This window comes from Drosophila elegans, unplaced genomic scaffold, assembly GCF_018152505.1.
Source record: "Drosophila elegans isolate 14027-0461.03 unplaced genomic scaffold, ASM1815250v1 contig_476, whole genome shotgun sequence".
NCBI lineage: Eukaryota > Metazoa > Arthropoda > Insecta > Diptera > Drosophilidae > Drosophila > Drosophila elegans.
The window spans coordinates 13,087,083-13,106,790 of record NW_024545863.1 but is presented as its reverse complement, the minus strand read 5'-3'; the positions used below and the strand labels follow the sequence as shown (position 1 = coordinate 13,106,790).

General features: G+C 38.9%; 3 protein-coding genes across 8 annotated transcripts; all 3 read right to left on the bottom strand.

Moving 5' to 3' along the window:
- Positions 1-21: 21 nt before the first annotated feature.
- Positions 22-2,124, bottom strand: LOC108148418. Its single transcript, XM_017275458.2, has 3 exons — positions 1,695-2,124; positions 750-902; positions 22-690 (listed from the first exon to the last, which is right to left on the bottom strand). The coding sequence occupies exons 1-3, from the start codon at positions 2,011-2,013 to the stop codon at positions 518-520; spliced, it is 645 nt and encodes a 214-aa protein (XP_017130947.1). The 5' UTR covers positions 2,014-2,124; the 3' UTR covers positions 22-517.
- A 1,047-nt stretch (positions 2,125-3,171) lies between these two features.
- Positions 3,172-4,973, bottom strand: LOC108148218. The gene is made up of 3 exons (XM_017275130.2): positions 4,639-4,973; positions 3,754-3,959; positions 3,172-3,689 (listed from the first exon to the last, which is right to left on the bottom strand). Exons 1-3 carry the CDS (start codon positions 4,878-4,880, stop codon positions 3,331-3,333), a joined length of 807 nt encoding a protein of 268 aa, XP_017130619.1. The 5' UTR covers positions 4,881-4,973; the 3' UTR covers positions 3,172-3,330.
- A 6,721-nt stretch (positions 4,974-11,694) lies between these two features.
- On the bottom strand, positions 11,695-19,433 carry LOC108148411. Of its 6 annotated transcripts, XR_001774556.1 has the most exons (4): positions 19,283-19,433; positions 17,938-18,875; positions 16,292-16,826; positions 13,558-13,625 (listed from the first exon to the last, which is right to left on the bottom strand). XR_001774556.1 is itself a non-coding variant. In XM_017275450.2 (3 exons), coding segments are annotated over exons 1-3 (597 nt in total). In that variant the 5' UTR covers positions 16,293-16,453; the 3' UTR covers positions 11,695-12,397. The 6 variants fall into 6 exon arrangements, 5 of the variants coding, with proteins under 5 accessions (XP_017130939.1, XP_017130940.1, XP_017130938.1 ...); XM_017275450.2 differs by lacking the exons at positions 17,938-18,875; positions 19,283-19,433 and adding an exon at positions 11,695-12,771 and having other exon boundaries at positions 13,404-13,625; positions 16,292-16,453; XM_017275451.1 differs by lacking the exons at positions 16,292-16,826; positions 17,938-18,875; positions 19,283-19,433 and adding exons at positions 11,695-12,771; positions 15,183-15,762 and having other exon boundaries at positions 13,404-13,625.
- Positions 19,434-19,708: the final 275 nt, after the last annotated feature.

Here is a 19,708-nt window from a genome sequence, read left to right as displayed (position 1 = left end):
AAAGGTAGAAGAGATTTTGGATTTGCATTTGATGAATCATTTTTATTCAATTGCTTTAAGTTATCAGAATAAATACTTAGTAAGTAAGCTCTTTAGCAGGCATAATCTTCGTTGTTTTCGATGAACCTGAGTGACATTTACAACCGCCAAGAGACATGTGGATTGTGGAAATGTGCAATAAATATGGCGCAATCATGATTGACTTTAGTATCCTTAAGCATTGTCCTTGAGCTAGCCAAGAGTCGTGGGACCGTTTCAATAGTTCTCTTTTTTTTGTGACTTTCTTTTTTTTTTTGGTATGTCGCAGCTAACTAACTAAATGTACCTAAATAATTATTGACTACGAATTAGGCCATTCTTCAGGGAAGTCTTAGGAGGACAGGTGGAGGAAGTGAGGAAAGTGAAGAAGGGTGAAGAAGGGTGAAGCTTTGGTAGGGTAAGATATAGCAGGTGAAAGATTGAGGCTAGTGCAGCGTGTGAGGTTTTATAATCGCTTGGTGATTTGGTGATTTCCGGCTTAGAAGGGCTGAGCCAGGCCATAGTGGTTGTAGGCCAGATCGGCGGCTCCAGCCTGACCATTGCGGCTCCAGTCGGAGTGCACGATGTCGGCGTTCAGAGGGCTGCCGGTGATGTAGGCAGTGGTGATGTGTTCCTTCTTCTTGGCCAGCAGATCCTTGAAGAAGGTGGCACCTGCGGGGAAAGCCGGCTTAAAAAGTGCCCCACCTGAGCTCCACTTTAGACAAACTCACCAGCCAGAATGAGGGCCAGGAAGGAGATGGCCAGAGCCTTCAGCGAGATGAACTTGATGATGGTGAACATAATCTTGACAACGATGGCCTTCTTCAGCTTCAGGGCCAAAAGAAGGGGCACCAGCATCTTCTTCATGCGCTTGCTGCGGGATTCTGTTTTTTTTTTTTTTTTTTTTTTCGGGGAGACAGCAAAGTGAAAGCGGGAATTAAGCAACGCTCCTAAAAGTATTCATTGCCTTTCAGTAAAGTGAAAGCTTTCACTTTGCCTTTGGCCAGCGCAACAAAGTATGCCAGTAGTTTTGCCCTGGCATTTGGCTTTGTACATAGTCCAGTGGACTTTACTGTAAAAGTATTACTTTGGCCTTCTGCAAGTGAGCTTCAAGTGCTTATAAGGCGAAAATTATGTATTTGTGCCCTTAAGGTTTTAAATTCACTCATACGTACTGTTGCCGCTGCTTCTATATTAATTTATTAGCCATCTAATTTGAGTTTATTTCAATTACTTTGAATTTAAAATACTAGGTTTCAAATTTGATTCTTAAACGGAAGCTTGGTATTTTTAATTTTTAATAAGCCTACAAATGTACTTAGTAGTAGCTCACCATAAAATAAATTATTGGACTGTAAATCAGGCCATTTACGTATTTTTAAAATATAGATATAACCGTATTAGTTTTTTTTTTTAAATTAATAAAATCTGACTTTTTTAAGTAGTATTGTAATAATCATAAGATTTACGCAAAAATGCTGTTTTTAATTCCCGCGGAAACGAAGTGCCTATATACTTCTTAGTATCAGACAATTTTAAATGACATATTTACGTTAAAACTTTTTTTAAAAAACCTTTATAAAAACAAACTATTTTCAGTGACCAATTTAAAGTGATCATGATTTATACCCAAAAATGTTGTTCTTGATTTCCTGGGGAAACGCTAGATCACTCACCCTCCATGGCGCGTCCGGTGTACTCGTTGTCGGCATTCTCCTCCTGCTCATCGCCGGAGAAGGAGAGGTTCAGCTCGTGGGTCTCCAGGTAGCGTTCGGCGCGGTCCTCGAAGGACTCGACGGCCTTGGCGGCCCCAAAGCTGCGGCCCGTCTCCGACCGGTCGATCCTCAGGCCGCCGAAGAGCGCAACGGACTCCTCGCCGTCCAGACGGTTCAGCATGTTGACCAGGTCCCGCTCGGTGTTGTCCTGCGAGGGCAGGGCCAGGGAACCGCTCACAAGGCTGGCCAGCAGCACTACACATACGAATTTCGCGCACATTTTGAGCTGGTTAATTTTTGGTGGGTAATTTAATAATCCTTTGGTCGGCTGCCTGGAGCTGGTGAGTGCTGCCTTTGTGAACGGGAATCGCTTTGTGATTAATTGAATGCACTGCCCCCGCGTTTTATACCATTTCGATTCGCCGTCGATTGACCAATTTTGTGGCTAGAAATCGCGCGTCAGGCCAAAACGCACCGAGCGGCGGCACTGCAATAACAATAACAATATCGAAAAACCAAAACCAAAATCCAAAAACAAAAACAAATTATGCAAAGCATATGCGTATACTACCTGCCCGGCCATTTCTTGACCATATTTCCACGCACGTCGCGATGTCAACGAAAGGGAAGTGGCTGGTGGCCAGTGGCCGCCTGGCTGGCAATCGGCCGGTTGAATATGATTTTTGTATATATTTTTTATATAAGCGAGTGGCCCGATTTCGGGTGTCCGCCGTTAGCCGGCACCCAATTGGCATTCAGTGGTGCCGCGGACGACGTGTTCGGCTTGCCTGTGCCAGATTCTTGGTTGGCTGTTCCTCCCCTGCCGTCGGAGCGGCGAAGATTAGTGGTGGATCTGCGAGAGCCACCCGTATTTGGTATGCCCCGGCGGTGGTGACTTAATGCACCATTTGGCCCACTTAGCTGCTCTGGCGCTTTCAACGCTTTCGATTTCGTTCTCCCTTTGTCGCTCGCTCGCTCGTTGGCTCGTTTTCTATTTCAATTGCTTCTAAATCTGCCCCCCTCCCCCAAAAGAAAGCTGAATTGTAGCACATCGGCGCATATATCTCTTTTCAATCGCAAAGTGACACTTTTATGAGCATAAGTAGAAAGTTTCTGGCAAACAATTAACATGCCAAGCGGCCGTCACATGCCCACTAGAAACTCCAATTATGAGCAGGGCCACAAACTTGCCAAAAACTAATTCTTCAGCTTATCAGGGCTTCTTTGTAATTTTTTTTTTTTTTCACTTGCTGTCCAGCAAACAGAACCTGCCACAAGTTTTAATTGCCAGTCAGAAAAACTTGTTGCCTTGCCGCCCAGTGAGTTAAGTGAGTAAAGTTCCACATATTTGTTTTTGGGGTCTGTCAGCATTTCAATTAAGCCCTGGGAAAGTCTATGCCCACAGGTAAACACGTGCGTGGATTTACGTGGATTTTTGTTTCGGTTGCAATACTCTTGGTTTTATTCAAACATTCGACTTGACTGTGTGTGCGTTGTGCGGCAATAAATTAGTTAATTACATTTCGAATAAATTACTACGGACTAAAGGTTTCAAAACGAAGGCACATCGGTGGCATCTCCTGGCCAATTTCCCAGCTCACTGCTGCTGCTGGCCGGCATAGGCCAACTGCTGGGCCTCCGACTCATCGGCACCGATGCTGCGGGCATAGGGATAGGATGAGGCGGCTCCGGAACTCCAGCCGGCACTGGCCGGTGCGGACCAGGCGTTCGAGCTGTAGCCTCCGCCGATGGAGTTGCCGCCGAACTTGTTGCCGAACCCGCCCAGCAGACGGGAGCCGCCGACGAGGATGGCCAGGAAGAAGGCCAGCTTGGCCACGATCACGGCCTTGAAGGTCAACAGGGCCAGGAATCCAAGCACCAACGGAATGACGGCGAACAACTTAGCGCCAATGGCGAGAGCCACGGGTCCCAGCATCTTCTTGATCTTGCCGCGGCCTATGAAATATTGTTGTGTAATTATTATGTATTTTTGGGGGAAAGTTTGACAGGCAACACCCACCTTCATCGAGGGCACGAGCCACCTGCTGGGTGGTCTCAGCGGGCAGCTTGAACTCCAGGTTGTGGCTGCCCAGGAAATCGGCGGCACTGGAGATGGCCATGTCCACCAGACGACCAGTACGCTCATCGGCGTTCTGGGGCAGCTCGGCATACACATCCTGTTCGCTCAGGGACTTTCCAGTGCGGGACACAGGGCTGGCGGGATCTCTGCAGGAAGTGAGGTAATTGCGAATTTTAATTTAAATACGAAACCACTTAGATATCATAACTCCTCTTAAAATTTTCAAAGTTATGTAATTGAGATAGGCTAAGATACGCTTAAGTTAAAAATCTATTTTAAATCCGTAACGTTTTCGCACCAATTCAATGTCTATATATAGATTTATGAAGATTTCATAAGCTTTCCATCTTAGGTTTTATAAATTCTGAAGAAACGACATAAGTATTGTTTTGTGTTAATTTTACCATCCTAAATAGCTTGAAATCTGTATAATTTATCTACGCTTGAAAACCTGACAAATTAAACACTTCTTATAAACTAATATCTGGGAAACTCCTATAAATTGTTTGATTTTTGTGATTAGTGCTTTAAAAATATAGGAAGTTATAACTGATAGCACTGGGATAAAGCTAATAAAATAATATTAACTATTTTTGGACTACGTAATGTAAGCCAGTTTTGATCTACGTGACAACTAAGTTTCTTTTTGAACTAGCTTTCTTGTAAGATAACTCGTAAGCTTTATGATGCAACCACTTGAACTACAAAACACTCATTCAAGATTTAGTCAGGCACATTTCGATTTCGTTTTCATTTTCACGTTCGGTTATGTTTGTTGTTTCAAGAACTAGGGGGCGGGCACTTTCACTATAGGCAAACACACACCTCTGGAAGGTGACTCCGCTGGCCAGCTCGATGTTGTTGCTCCTGGCGGCGCGATTGAGAGCGGTGATGCCCTTGACGGCCAGGCAGGTGGCCATGTCGTCGCTCTCCAGGCAGGCGCCCAGATATCTGGCGGCCCGGCCCAGGGTATTGTCGCCCTCGACCCGATTGTCTTGGACACTGGGGGCGGCAAAGGCGCAACTGGCCGCCAAGAGGGTCACACAGGTGATGGCAAACACTTTCATTTTGGGTTAATTCGCGGTTAATCCTGGCTGTAAAGCTGATCCGGCTGCTGCTTCTCTTCGGGAGCGCTGAGATGAGTTTGATGTATGCGTCTCCGGACATCTAGCCTTATATATTGGGCCGCCGGCTGCAGCCGCTCAGCCGCTCGGTCGGCGTCGCAGTCGGTGCGCATTACAAAACAATTTAAAAGTTAAAAGTAAATTAAATAAAAGCCGGCGAGAGACGGCGGAAGCTACGCAAAGACGCGAAAAGAGCGCACTCCGAATTGGAGACCGGGGCCCAAAAAAGAGTCGCTGCCCCAGACGCAGACGCATAAATCTAGAGAACGGCGGAGAAATAAAGTCAACTTGTTTGTTAAGTGAACATGTTCATTTCGGGCTGCCTTTTTTTCGGCAGCGCCGCTCCGGCGACGTCGTCATCCGTCAACGTTAACGTCGCGGAGAGAGAAACTTGTACTTGGTCTTGGTCTTGCCCATTGGGCGAAAAGGGGCGCCCTGGTGTAAACAATCGGCATCATGGCTAAGGTCTGCACAACAAAAAATCAGTTATCTCAGTCTTAACATATCCAAATTGCCCTTAGTCATCACTTAAAACTAAATTCCTATGAACACTATAAAATATATATAGTAAACAAAACATTTTCCATAAATACATTACACCAAGGAATAAGCTAAATTATATTCTAACAATCAACATAGTTTGAATCTTTGATGTCCATATAATCAAATTCTTATTTGGATGTAGCACATTGTAGTGAATTTTAGTCAACTTAGACTACTTATTCAAAAAAAAAAAAAATACAAAAGTTTCTTATTGACAACTTTGTTATTTTTACAGCCTATAAACAATATTGAATTTAAAACTTATAACTAAAGGATTTTGTTTTTAGAATTATACTTTCAGAGCCGAAACTTCAAGCTTTTAACTAGCTTCTTTTATAATAAGTTTCGTTCATATAATCTTACTAAAAAATAAAAATTATAATTAAATGTAAAATTCCTTAAACCAATTAAAGAAAATTTAAACAAACAACCAGAAGCGTGACAAACAACAAATAATATGAAAATGAACAGATAATTAATTAGAATGTGATACATAAATATAAATATATCTGTCATGGGAGGTTATCTGTCATGAGAGGTTATCTGTCATATAGGGAAGTAATTTGGGCTAAGAAAGGTAAAAAACTTATCATTTTCCCTCCGTGTATGTGGTCTAAACTTGGGCATGGTCTTTGGTCTTCGGGGTCCGATACACACACGCCCTCAATGAGGCTGTGTTTACCAGAGTCTGAGTCTGCGTTTGTCCGCGCCTTCGCGTTTGCGCTTTCATCCGACTCTCGCAATACCCAAGCCACATATTTGCTAATTTATTGACGCTTCTTAACCGATCCGGTTGCCGTATATTTCACGCAGCCCATTTATGAGCGCGAAAATGTGTTTTTTTCTTTCTCCAGCATAAATGGGTCATTTTTATTTGCCGTGGTTTTTGTTGTCACTGTTAGGATATGGTGAAATAGTGTTTAGCACCTTCGATGATTGAACTGGACTGTGTGGCGAATGTGTCTATGTGGTAATAATTGAAAGTTAAGTGGTTAAAGTAGGTGGAGGTGAATGAGAAGCTCTTGCCGGCATTTATATAACAAGCTGAAAGGAATTGTGAAAGAGCAGTTCGAGGAACACACAAAAACATGACAAATATATTTTATTGCCCAAGGCAGAGTGTGTAGAACAAGATGATATTATCGTTGACCTTTTATTTTATCGATTTGCAGTGCTTAATTTACTTAAAAAGCCATGAAATATTTTACACAAATGTTTTACGTTTATCTAGTTATAACTACGAATCTACGATAATGAAAATTTATCTATTAATACCATGATCACAAACGGATTTAAAAACTTAGTTGTAATTTTTTTTAAAATAAATTATTATTGTAATTATTTAAAAAAAAAAAAAAAAAATTTGAAAAGGGGAAATCTCGGCAGATGGTTGTAATTAGTTGCATACATTTTTAAAGACATGGACCATTTAACAATGATGCTACTTTCTTTCATTTGTTCTTTTGCTGATTATACAAATTGCAGGAGTAAATAGTATACAAATTAAATAGTTAGACAGAAGTATAATAAAATTAATGCATGTCAAACTACACATTCATGATGGCCAGTAATATAAAATATTGTGAGAACTCACAGGCAGAATTAACTCATTTGACTTCATTCGAATTCTGCAAGCAAAGTACAAATAGTGCCTATCATTCGAATGGATCTGCACTCATTTACACAGCGAAATAGTTTCTCTGGCGACCTGAGACATTTATACAGGTCTATCAAGCGGCAGTGTGAACTTTTTGATTCATCCATTCAAAACATCCAGCCATCGATGATTTTCCCAGTCACGTTCTGTTTTCACGGCCTGCATTGTGACAGTTTATGTTGCCATCCGAGTTTCTCTGCTCGGCATTGCATCGTAAAATCTCGTGTTCCTGACAAAAGATCTCTATAAAATCGAAACAGCTTCAATTTTTGGCAGCAACAAAATTTGTATTTTTATTGTCCCTCAGCAGCTTATTAAAGGCAGTCCATTCAACGGAGGAGAAAAAAAGACTGCCTCACTCACTTTCATTTATATTACAACGAAATGCGACACTAAATGTTGCCTGCCCTCAATGTTGTTGTTCGTGTTTTTGTCGCTAGTGTTGTTTTGTTATTGTGTAGTCTTGCTTATTGTTATTGTTATTGCCGGCTGATTGTTGCTGGGCAAACCAGCCGCGGGCGTCGGCTTGTCACACGCTGCGTATGAGTGACGCGCCTTTATTTTCGGTTATTGTTTTAGCCGCGTAAAACGGCCAAAAGGCGGCCCGAAAAAAAAGAAAGTGTGCTAGGTATGCCTTATTGAGCATATTTCGCCCAGTGAATGATTCACTTGCTGCGCCAATTTGCATAGTTCCACGGACTCCAGATTGCATTGCTCTGGCGTTTCATTCATGATGATGAAGATGATGATACTTGGGGCCGCTGATAAACCGCATGCCATTGGCTTGGCTCATACGCGATCCAGTTTTTCGCCTTCATTCATTCATACGATTCGCGTCATCGTTTTCGTGAGTGAAAGTTATGTAATATTAGCGTGAATTTTGCAATCTGCAGGGCGCACTGCTAAACCGGATGGATCGACATCGGCATCGAAATCGACGGATAAATGTCTGGGGACCTCCAACGCGCAGCCAATAACGTATCGGGGTTTATTACCCGCCTAACTGTCAAATCAAACAAAATTTCTAAATGCCAATCAATAAACAATTTCTCTTTTCTTCGTTGCGGTTTTTGGGTTTCTGACTCCGAGAACTGTCAATGTTGCAGTGAAATAAATAGAATAAATTCCATGTCTTTTAAGACTGATTTAAATATAATGATGTTTGATGTATAATACTTTTAATAGAAAATTAGTCTTAATAAAGTTAATAAAAACTATCCTTTTAGGGTATCATTATTTAACAAAATCCAAATAAACTTAAGTTCTTTTAATAAAAGCTTTAAATTATTTTGAAAAGATCTGCATTATTTTAAGAACTGTAAAAGGAAAAATGTTTTTCTCTATATATTTTTTCCTTAATTATTGTTACTGGTAATTTTTAAGGCATTGATTGGCAAGACCAGCAAATTGAAAAGCAAACAATATAATCATTTCATCCATTTTTTCTATAATAATTTACAAACAATTTTTTTTTTGTAACAGTGGTAATGTTTTTCTCATAATATTGTTTCACTGTGTAATTTTATTTTGTGATAACCTTTCTCAATATTTTTCCCTCGAACCTGCCCTTCATTTAATGCGTTTCTGACACCAGCCTGGTGGCCATTTATTATTTACACAAAGTCAATTAGCTACGTTTCATTTGTGCGATTTTCGATTTGCGATTTGTTGCTGGCCGTCGCTCAATTAGCCGGCAACAAGTTGCCATAAATCGATAGCTCACTTTCCTCCTACTCTGGTGATGTGGGTGTGGCCGGTTGGCCGGATGGTCGAGCTCTCATTCGGTTCCATGTGCGTTTGCTTTTCAAATTAGCCTGCTCATTCCGCAGTCGAATTTTGAGGCTTTGCCGGCTCGTTTTTATACTTTTGGACAGCGTACGTTCTACTGACCCATTTGCGTGTGTTTTCATCGAATTCAGCAAACGGAATGCCATCGGCATTATTGGAATTCCAACACAGTGGGGGATACATAAATCTACGGAGCGTAGAACATTTTCTCAGGGTTTGTGTTGGGATGGGGATAGAAATTTATTTTGTTCGAATCAAAGGTCAAATATTTGAAATTGGCAGCCAAACCCTTACCCTTAAACGTGACCATTAAACACGAATTTTTTAAGAAATCACAAAACATTCTTTAAATAACTTTTTAAAAGAAGAAAAATTGATTAAATTCATTTAAAAATTGTTTTCATGGGAAAATATCTAGCCTGTGTCTGCAAGAATTTTACAAGAAATCCAAATAGAATAAAACCCACATTTGCAAATTTTTTATCATATTTTCATATGTTTTTTTTAATACTGCAGAGTGTAAAGAAATGTTCAATTGGTTTATACTGTAATTTTTATCAAAACATACAAATATAATTCATTGTAATTTCATTTCAATCAATGTTATTTTAAATGTTTAAATGTTAGGTTTATCTTTTGACCAGAAAATCCAAAATTTATTTCCTGTCAAGAGCCGCACAAAAATAATTCATCCCCGTCTGCAAACACAATAACCCGAACCACAGCCAAATTGTATATTTTTAAGCTTTTTGGGTAAAGCGCAGAAATACCAGCAGGTGAAATTGATTTTCTTTTCATTTGTGCAAATATGAAATGTCAATATTGTGCGTAGTCGTTTCTGTCATTGTCGCTTGGCTGAGAAAGTGCAGCGCCAACGCGAAGCGTTTTCCATGCATTAAGCGACTCTAACGTATAGTATTTTTGGCCCAAAAGGTCTTTTTTTTTGGGTCGCAACTAGTTATGTTATTTGCATTTAAAAAATTCATATCCATTACCTTTGAGGGCACAACCCGGTTCAAAGCCAAACGACATTCAATTTACTTTGCCACGAGAGCTAGGGCAATTGCCAATTTGGGATGGGAAGTCTACTTATATATTGTTTATACCCTTACAAGGAGTGATGTAATATTTCAAAGTGTTTGAAGGTCTTCATTTATTATTTCACTTTACTTAATTTATTCAAGTCTAAACATAAGTCATAGATATAAACCCATAATTTTTGGATGAAATTTATTTGGTTAATAAAGTTGGTTTTAGGTGGTTTTAACATTACTCTAAATATCTGAATGGATTGAAAAAACAAATAACTTATGTGGAATTAATTCTGTAAAACCTTAAAATAATTTTCATAAAATAATCATTCTATGAATCATATTTCTTTACTGTATTAATACTAGTTAAATCATGCCAGTAAAATGTCGTAGGGTATGTTAAACCCAAGGCTAACCTTTATTTCCTGTTTTTGTTCATTTTTGCCAGGTGGAAAAAACATGATTAAGTGTGCCTGTGGGATCACTTTTAGCCCGGGCTCAGGCCTAAGTATCGTCGCTTTGTTTAAACCCATTTGCCTCGGCCGAAAGAAAGTGAAATTGATGACACAAATGCGCAGACAACAAATACGAAGCGGTGTCTATGCTAAATGGCCTGGTTAAGTAATCTCGTGAGAGCCGCAAACATTGCGCAGTCAGCGGAGCTGAGAATGTTGTTAATAGCCAGAGCCAGAGCCAGAGCCAAAGCCAGAGATGCGATGACAAAGGCCGCCATGGTGGGTTTCCCTTCGCCCTTCCCTTTCTCCAGCTTAATTGCCCAGCTCGGGCCCCAACTTCACTTTCAACGTCTCACTTAGAAAGAAAGATACGCCCTGTTGTTGATCGATCTGTTAGATACGCGACAGGCATGCGCATACCTGGCTCTTGTACCTCGTATCTCTGGGCTGCAGATGTATCTGTTGCTGCTGCCACGCCCCTGCCATACTTGCAATTGTCTCTTTGCGTTTGGACGCCCTACAACTTTCACTTGTTGCGCGGAAATGGATGCGCGATTTGCGTAGGCTGCTAGCATAAATTCAGCCAACCGTGGCGCACTTGTTGTAGTTTGCGTTCTCTTTTGAGCAAGGAATTAATGCCAAATTTGTAATAAAAAACATAGTTTATTTGAGCTCTATAAAAAACGATGTTAGTGGAAAATGTTACAAACAATAAGTTATTCAAGACATGAACAAATTTTTTGAGTTGGCTTAGTTTTAAAAACAAATTATTAAACTATTTGGAATATGTCGAAACAGTGTTAGTACTTAAACTGTTGTATACGATTATTTCCAGATGCTTAAAAAGTTAAAATAATATTTTTAATATATTTTAACCAAATAGGTTGATTGCTTACTAGTTTGACAAAAGATAAAGTATAGTTGCAAAGCGAATAAGGTACACAATAATTGAACATTTTATCATAATATGATTCGGTAGATGCTTACATAAAATATAACGTCCGAACTATTTAAGAAAGCGTTGAATTAAAGAATTAAAATTAAAAAATAAAATGTTTATTAATTATTATGTAATAATAACGAAATATAATAAAAATAATAAAATCAATATTTGTCGAATAAACTTGTAAACTTTTCAAACTTTTTATTATATATATGTTAAAACAAAATTTACTAACTTAACTTTATTTTAAATACACTGTATTATTTGTTTTAATTTATTTAACTTTAATAAGTAGTGCGTTTTTAACGTTGACTAATATTCTAAAATATTGTCGCTCATATTGGATCTGTCACTTTTGGACTTCGAACCACCCATGATGTTGATCGTGGATCTAAACTGCATCGGCTGCAGCATGCTGATTGATTTGTGACAACCTGTCTGTTGACTTTGGCTTTCGGTCGTGCTTTTTACATAAGCCAGACCGTCGGCGTTTGTCGGCGTTCATTGCAACAGATACTTGCGGAAGTGCCGCTGCCCATTCGACAAACACCGATGGCTTGGCACTGGTCACTGCTCGATTGCCTGGGATTTTTGATGGGTATTTGAGGGCCGGCCGACGGTGCGCATGCGCAATAAACCGTTTTATGCATAACGGAACCGCAGTGCTGTTAATTTCTGCGCTGCGTGCACAGAGCTAAAAGCGTCAACGGGTCGGCGACGTAACGTCGTCAAAGTCGGGCGAGTCATGTGCTAATTAATTGTTAATGAAGCTGGGAGTTACGTGGCCTTATTTGATTATTGGCTAACATTGCCGGAAAAGTGATATTTGTAATGATGATCAAACTGATATGATTGCATATTAACACTAGATATATATACATTTAATCTTTTAAAGTGCTTTCTTCATTTTTATTTAATTTTATATTTTTTTTTTAGTTTAGTTTAGTTCAGTTTAATTCAAATTTAATAAAAACTTTATTATGGGAACAGCATTTATTGCCCCTTCTCTATCTCAAGCACTCTTACTTTCGTTGCGGGTGGGTCTATAAAAATGGTTTATACAGGTTTTCAAAGTTATGATCCTTGGATATTCCCAGGGGTATGAAAGGCTGTCGAATTGGCATCCAACTGCTTGCGCTGGCGGTGAGGTCAGTGCCATGTAAACCCTTTACGGCTGGTCCATGAGAATGAATGATCTCCAGGCGATCGTGGCCATGTCCTCCGGATAGTATATATCTGAGCGCCAATAGTCCAGAGATGGCCAACGCAATTTTGCCCATAACAAACGACGAAGCCGAAAGTGCAGTCAGCCATTTTAAGACCAATGGCAGCAATACTACTTTAGCAACAGCTGCGGCAGCCAGTAACGGATAAATCATTTTCATAAGTTTTTTCTGCTTATGGTGTTTGCCGCGACCTGTTAAACAAATGGCAGTAATTAAAAATTTAGGAGCATGGGAGGAAATTGTGGTATTAGTGGTAAAATTAACCAAGTATCTTGATTACTTTTAAAACTTAAAATTTTAGTTCTTTATTAAAGTTTTTTAAATGTGTTATAATTTAAAGTTAATGACTATTTATTAAAAAGTAGTAATTCTCTTCATTAAGCTGATCACGTTAATAATAATAAAAATATTCAAAATAAACATATTCAATTAAAAATTTTATGTTCTAAGCAAGTTTCATTAATTTTTTTTTGGAGTCACTGGTTATTAAAAATTCAGGCAAACGGAAGATTGCTATATAAAATATGGAACTAGGTCCTAAAACTTGAGCCCAAGTTTAGCTTGGTAAAGTTAAAATAATAATTGAATAATTGTAGGGATTGCCTCATCGTTTAGGTCAATACTCAAAAATTGTATTTGTATTTGTAATTTAAGCAAAAAACCAAATGGCGTTTAAACTGTGTTAAATTTTAGCAAACATTTTGATGATAAATCATTTCTGTTCTTAATTATTTTATTTTAGGCAACACGAAATTTATTTTAAATTTAATGTTTTTTTTCCTTGTCTTTTGGGATCCTCCAAGGCAATTCAAGTTGCACCCACCTTCTGTTGACCAGCTATCCAGCATGTTGTTTACCTCCTCTGCACTCACATCGTCATTGATCAGGCTGTGTAATTGGGTTTCGGCTTTCGTTAGCCACTCCCGCTCCACTCGCTGCCGCTCCTCGGTGGCAGCTTCCTGCTCGGCGTCCTGCTCCACGGCAGCCACAATTGCACCGCCCAGCTGCACCACCGGCGGAAGGCTGTAAGCCATACCGAAGGACACTAGATAGATCAGGTGGAAAATTGTAATTGAGATCGATGTCTTGAGCATGTTTAATCCGTTGCACCGTTCTCAGACGACTGAGCAAAAGTGGGCGCCAACTGCAGACTACTGGTAATGGGGCACTCTCTTCGCTACACTCCGCTGCATTTCAATTTAATTCGGTATCTGTTTATTCTTGGCCAATTGGTGGCCACTCTGTACCGCTACCGATTCTTCTTTACACAGCCAGAAAGTTCTAAGAATTATAACTTGTTCTTACATTGCCTATTAAGTGAAACTCAAAGTTTTATTTGATCGATTAAACATAATTATAATAATTAATAAACAAAATAACAAAGAGTTAAAGATATAGAAAGAAAATTTACGAAAGTAAATAGTTTCATAAGACAAGTTGCCATTTTTCTTACATTTAAAAATGGAAACATTCTCAGCTGAATAGTTAACCTGTGATTTATGATTCCGCTTTTCCCCGAGTGTTCTACCTTGTTTTCGCTGATTTTGTTGTGCTCCGCCGATTCAGTTTTACTTGAGCGTGAACGGACACATTAAATTTTCCCTGCCTTAATGAACGGTTTTCCGCAAACGTTTCACTGTAACTGTGGCTCTCGTTGTGGTTGTTGTTAGTAGGTTGTGTGCACCACACTTGTCGGGGGTCAATTGCTCCGACCATCAACAAGTAAAAACTCTTCATTATCGTTGGAAAGCATTTTACTCGGTCCGTTTCGGTTCACTTGCCCTTTTTGTTTGGCTGCCACGTTTTGCCATTTCTTAGCTGTGTGTGCAAGGAAAAGCTTTTCGGGGAAATGCTCCACGTCACTCACATAGGGATTTTTACCCCCTGGCAAATTTCTTGTCACTGTCGAAAAAATACGCAAACGCATTCATTTATGTTTAGGTGAAGACAGTTGCGGTTAATAAATAAGTATAATTCTCAGACAGCAAATATGTATTTATTTATTTTAGTTCAAAGAATCTTAAGCCTTGTTTTAAAAAAGGTTTAGCAATGCCTTTGGTTTCGCAATAAATGAAATAATTATAATTTACTAGTTTACATATATTTAATAAGTGTATACAATACGTTTATTCTTGAAAATCAAAAGATTAATAATGTAATTGAATAAATTTTGTATATATAAGCTTGACTTATTTAAATTTCCTCGAAAGCCTTTAGTTAAAGCTATTACATTGCTTTATTAATTGGACATCAATTTTCAATTTAAACTCCACTGCTTCTACAAAATTCAATCAAACCAATGGCCCAATGAAAATGTTATTAAAAATTCATTAATAACATTGCCATTAACATGGATAGCCCTGAATACATTTTGGATTTCATTTAAATGCTTTGGCCGAACTTGTGTTTATGTAAAATTTGGTTAATGCCCTGTGGCCAGAAATAATGTTAATTAAATTTTCCCAATATTGAGGAGGCAAGGAATCAGCTTTTACAATTACACGACTCGGCTATCAAGGCAGCAGATTTGCTGGGAAATTAAATAACGTCCAAACTGAATTAGGAGCCGCCCAGACGAGACAAATGGACTTATCTTGTTGACCTGCACATATGTAACTCAGGCTTTATGCACGCTATATATTCACAGGGCGTCCAGGTCCGAACACATTCAAATGCACACGCGTGCCTCGGAACTAATCGCAGTCAACAGTCAACATTCGTTAACGCTTTTGCTGTCGTCACTTTTCATGTCCAAAACCCTGACTTTACCGACTGCAATGTGTCTGCGGAATTTATCGTGGCTTTGCTTTTATTTGGCATCCGGTTAATGCTGAAACTATTCACTGCCAGTCGAAGGTATATTTGGTAAATTCGGCACTGTATGTGTTAGTTGGAAAGTGCTTAAATTTAGCAGAACTTGTTATTTGGAATCGAATTTAATTTACTATTTTTTACATTTACATATGTATGTGTTAAATATTAATTTTGGTATATGAATTCAAGTGCTAAATGGGAAAATACCTTGATTTTCAGATTCGACTATAAATAAGAATAAATACATAAAAATAAATAAAATAAAATTATTAAAGTAATTAAGATAAAATTTGTACTTTAAATACATAAAAATTAATCAGCAATTACCGCAAAAGTTTTGGTTAATAAGTCAAAAAATCGTAATAAAATGAAAAATTAACAATTTTAAAAAACTTTTATGTTTAAAACTGTCCAATAAACAATTTAATTAGAAAATATGATTAGTACATTTTTTTTAATTGCTTGAAATTTTACTTTTTTGTAAAAAGTCTAGGATTGTCTTTTTTATAACTCTGAAATAAATAAATTATTAACAAAACACTATATTGAACCATATTCTTATACCCTATTTCTATATATGTCTGGGCAAACACACACTGCTTATGTTAAGAAAAGAATAATGAAAATGAAATTGAACAAGGTAAAATTGAGGTTAAAAGTGGTCAAAAAAACAAAAAAATTTTAAAATATTGATTACAACATTTTCTTACTTGCTTAAAATTTTTTGAAAAAATTCTCGAGTTTCGTTTTTATCTTTAAAATGAAAAATTAATTAATGAGTGCTGTATATTCTAAAACCCTATTTCTCCTTAAAATCCCTTACATTTATCTAGTCAAACGCAAATTTTCCATTTGCTTATCGTTTTTTTTTTGGGATTTTTGCTGTTATGTACATACTTAATTTTACTTGAGGGGGCGACGTCGCTATCGAAAAAACTCAACATCTCTGGTTTTAGTTACCGAGCAGACAAATCAATGCCGACTGACTAGCTGCACAGCTGGCCAACCCGAGTCGAACAACTAAATCTAAATGTGTTTTGAATCGGCAGCACTCCTTAGAGTTTCTTCAAGACAAGCGACTTGCTGGCATGGCCGCCACCGCCGGAGGTCTTCAGACTCATTACGGCCGTAAAGAGAGCGAAGAAGAAACCGGCCAGGCCCGTGGTGCCCACGAGCAGCGTGAGTCCGCCGATGAGCACCGGGATGAGGGTGAGGAACTTCAGCTTGTAGGCAATCAGCAGGGGGAAAAACAGCTTCTGGATCTTTTTCTTCAGCTTCTTGAGCTTGCGGCCTTCGGATTCCGGGGCCAGACGTTGGGAGCGACCTTGAACCAGGGGGTCCTTTGATGTTGTCGCAGCACCTGGTGGTGCTGTGGCTGCTGCTTCTACTGCTCCGCTTGTGGTGGCATCCAATTTATTTGAACCGGCCTCATCTGTGAGTGGAGAAGCAGCGGAGGCATTAGTTAGCCAGGTAATTAATGGGTCAGTAACAGACGCCCTGAGGTCATGGTCAAACGTCACTTGCATTACCGCACTGAGAGGCTATATATTCAAGGATATATAGGATTATATAATGGGGGTAATTATATGGAGCTAACTTTTAATCAATTTTTATAAATACTTTTTTAAAAGAAAAGTATAATTAATCTAGACGCAAACTAAGTCCACTTGAAACATTAATATTATGTAAAAGATTTATGACTGAAATGTTAAACCTCAAACTATTTATGGAAATTCTCTCAAAATGTAACATTTGCTTATCTTGCATACTACATAACCACTTTTAATCAAATTTTGTAAATATTTTTTTAAAAGAAGAGCACCAAAATAGTATAAATAATCTAGAACACAAACAAAGTCCACTTGAAACATTAATATTATGTCAAAGATTTATGACTAAAATGTTAAACCTTAACTGTTTATGGAAATTCTCTCAAAATTTAACATTTGCTTATCTTGCATACTACATAACATGTTTAATTAATTGGCTTTAATATCTTTGAACTTTTGTGAGTCCGCTTAAAGCTTAAATATCATAATTATGTTTCAAGTCATAAAGCTTTTATTGATTATGGAAACTCTCAAAATGTAACATTTGACATTTGCTTATATTGCATTTTATTAATTGATTTAATTTTAGATTATTAGAGCCTTATGACACAACTATTGAAAGTTCTTAAGAACAATTCATTTAAAATGTAATCTTTGTAAAGTCTAATTCACTTGAAAATATGTATAATTGTTGTACATTTTTCGGACAAGAAATTGAAAATTAGGTAAAAATGGTGGAACGAAGTAACAATATTTTGGAATATATATTTTAGTAATTTTAAAATATTTTTCATAAATATTGTGTCGTTCTATATTATGCTACAGATCGCTTTTCTTGTTTTGCAATTACAGGAAAAAATAGGATAAGCAGATTGAATTAATTATAAATTAAATTGACAAAATTCAAATGATGAACACATGTTGTTAAGTCATATTCTTGAGTCCTTAATCAAATTTCGTTCTTGATTGAGAATTCGCAGGAAAAATACGCACCTGTCTCGTCGCTAATCACACTCCTCAAAATGTCGCAGAAGTCGCGCACTTTTATCAGAGCCCGTTCCAAGGGCGCCAAGTAGGATTCGATACCTCGGAGCGACGCCTGTTCTCCAGCTCCGACTTCCATGGGAAGGATTTCGTTTTCATCATCATCCTCATCACCATTATTAACAGCATTAGCCGGGTGGGTTACCTCGCGAACTTCCGGCTCGACTTCCTCCGCATTTGGAAGCTGTCGTAGGAGTTGGCCCCGTCGCATCTGCTGGCTGATGGCCAAAACATAGCTGGCTGGATCGCTGGGAGGAACCTGTTTGTAATTTCCGCCAGCCGGTCGGGAGCTTTCGTTATAGCGATGGTTGTAGGCGTAGAAATCGACAGGAAGTCGTTCCAGCTCCGGCTCCGGCTCCGGCTCCTTTCGCCTTTCCCGGATCTCCTCGCGCGCCGGCGGCATTGAACTGGGCGCTGTTGCCTGGAGGATGAGCCAATTGTTGTGCTGCGTGAATGGCTGCCATGCATTCATCTCCAGCTTCAACGGCGGATTTTGGCTGCCGGCGGAAGTGGCGCCATTAAAGCGGAGACTGGGGCTGCTCCTTGCCACCTTCATTGTTATGAGCCCGCAAATGCCGAACACCAACACCTGTCGCTGCCACATCTTGGATTGGTCTTTTGTTGCGTATCCTTTGGATGCCACTTGCTACTTGCCACTGCCACTTGCCACTGCACACACGCACTCCGTACGCCGTCAAGAATCGAACTGTGAGGAGGTGAGTGTTTCGAGATCTTTGTAGACCAAATTCTACGGGCCATTCGACAATTTATGGCGCTCGCTGGTTGAGTGATTTTACGGCCTTTCGCCGAAAAGTGCTGCCGCTTTTTGCTTGCGGTCAAGCGCCCAGTTGATCCCCCAGATGGCTTTTCACATCCAAAACTTTTACCTGGAACACACGAAAAGAAATAGTTTTAAAAAGGTTTGAACGTAATTATTGTGGGTCTTGCCCATCGAATTTTGAAAAATTATTTTTAAATATGATTAATTAATTCCCAACAACCATATCTTTTAAAATTTTGAAAAAAATTAATAACCTATATATCCGATAATAGGAATTTACAACGAAAAATTGTATAACGGAGCTCGTTTATGGCTAATATGTAGATTATTAGTAATTAAGTAATTAAATTTTAGCATTTATTTTAAATATGTTTTTAGTTTTTATTTATTAAACAAGGACACAATTTTTAAAATGCATTTATGGTAAGAACTTAGGCAATCATTGCCTTATTTTATGTATTCACTCGCTGAGTTTGTTTTGTTAATTAGTCAAGATTTTAAATTTAAATTTACAGAATTGACTACAGTTTTTTCCTTGTGTACAAATACAAAAGGGTAATCCGTCAGGCGTAACCGGATTGGGTGGAGAGAACCGACCACTTCCCAGTTCCCACTTATGTAAATTTTCACAGATGAAGAGCGGGGTGGTCTCATTGCAGATCGAAGATTAACGCTCCAGGGAGCACAACACGTGCTGCTGCTGTTAGGCCCATTGAGGCATGGCCAGTTTATTTAGAAAACAATGCCGTCCCGGGAGTTTTCACTTTTCACCACCTGACTACTCAATGGCCATGTTGCACGTTCAAAACCACAAGTCGAACTGGTGGCCTTGCACTCGTTGCCACTATTCTATATAGGTTTCGGGCCCTGGGAAAGTGTGCCTAATGGGTAAATTCGAGTAATTGTAGGTCCGTGCGTGCTAATTGGCTCTCTGAACCT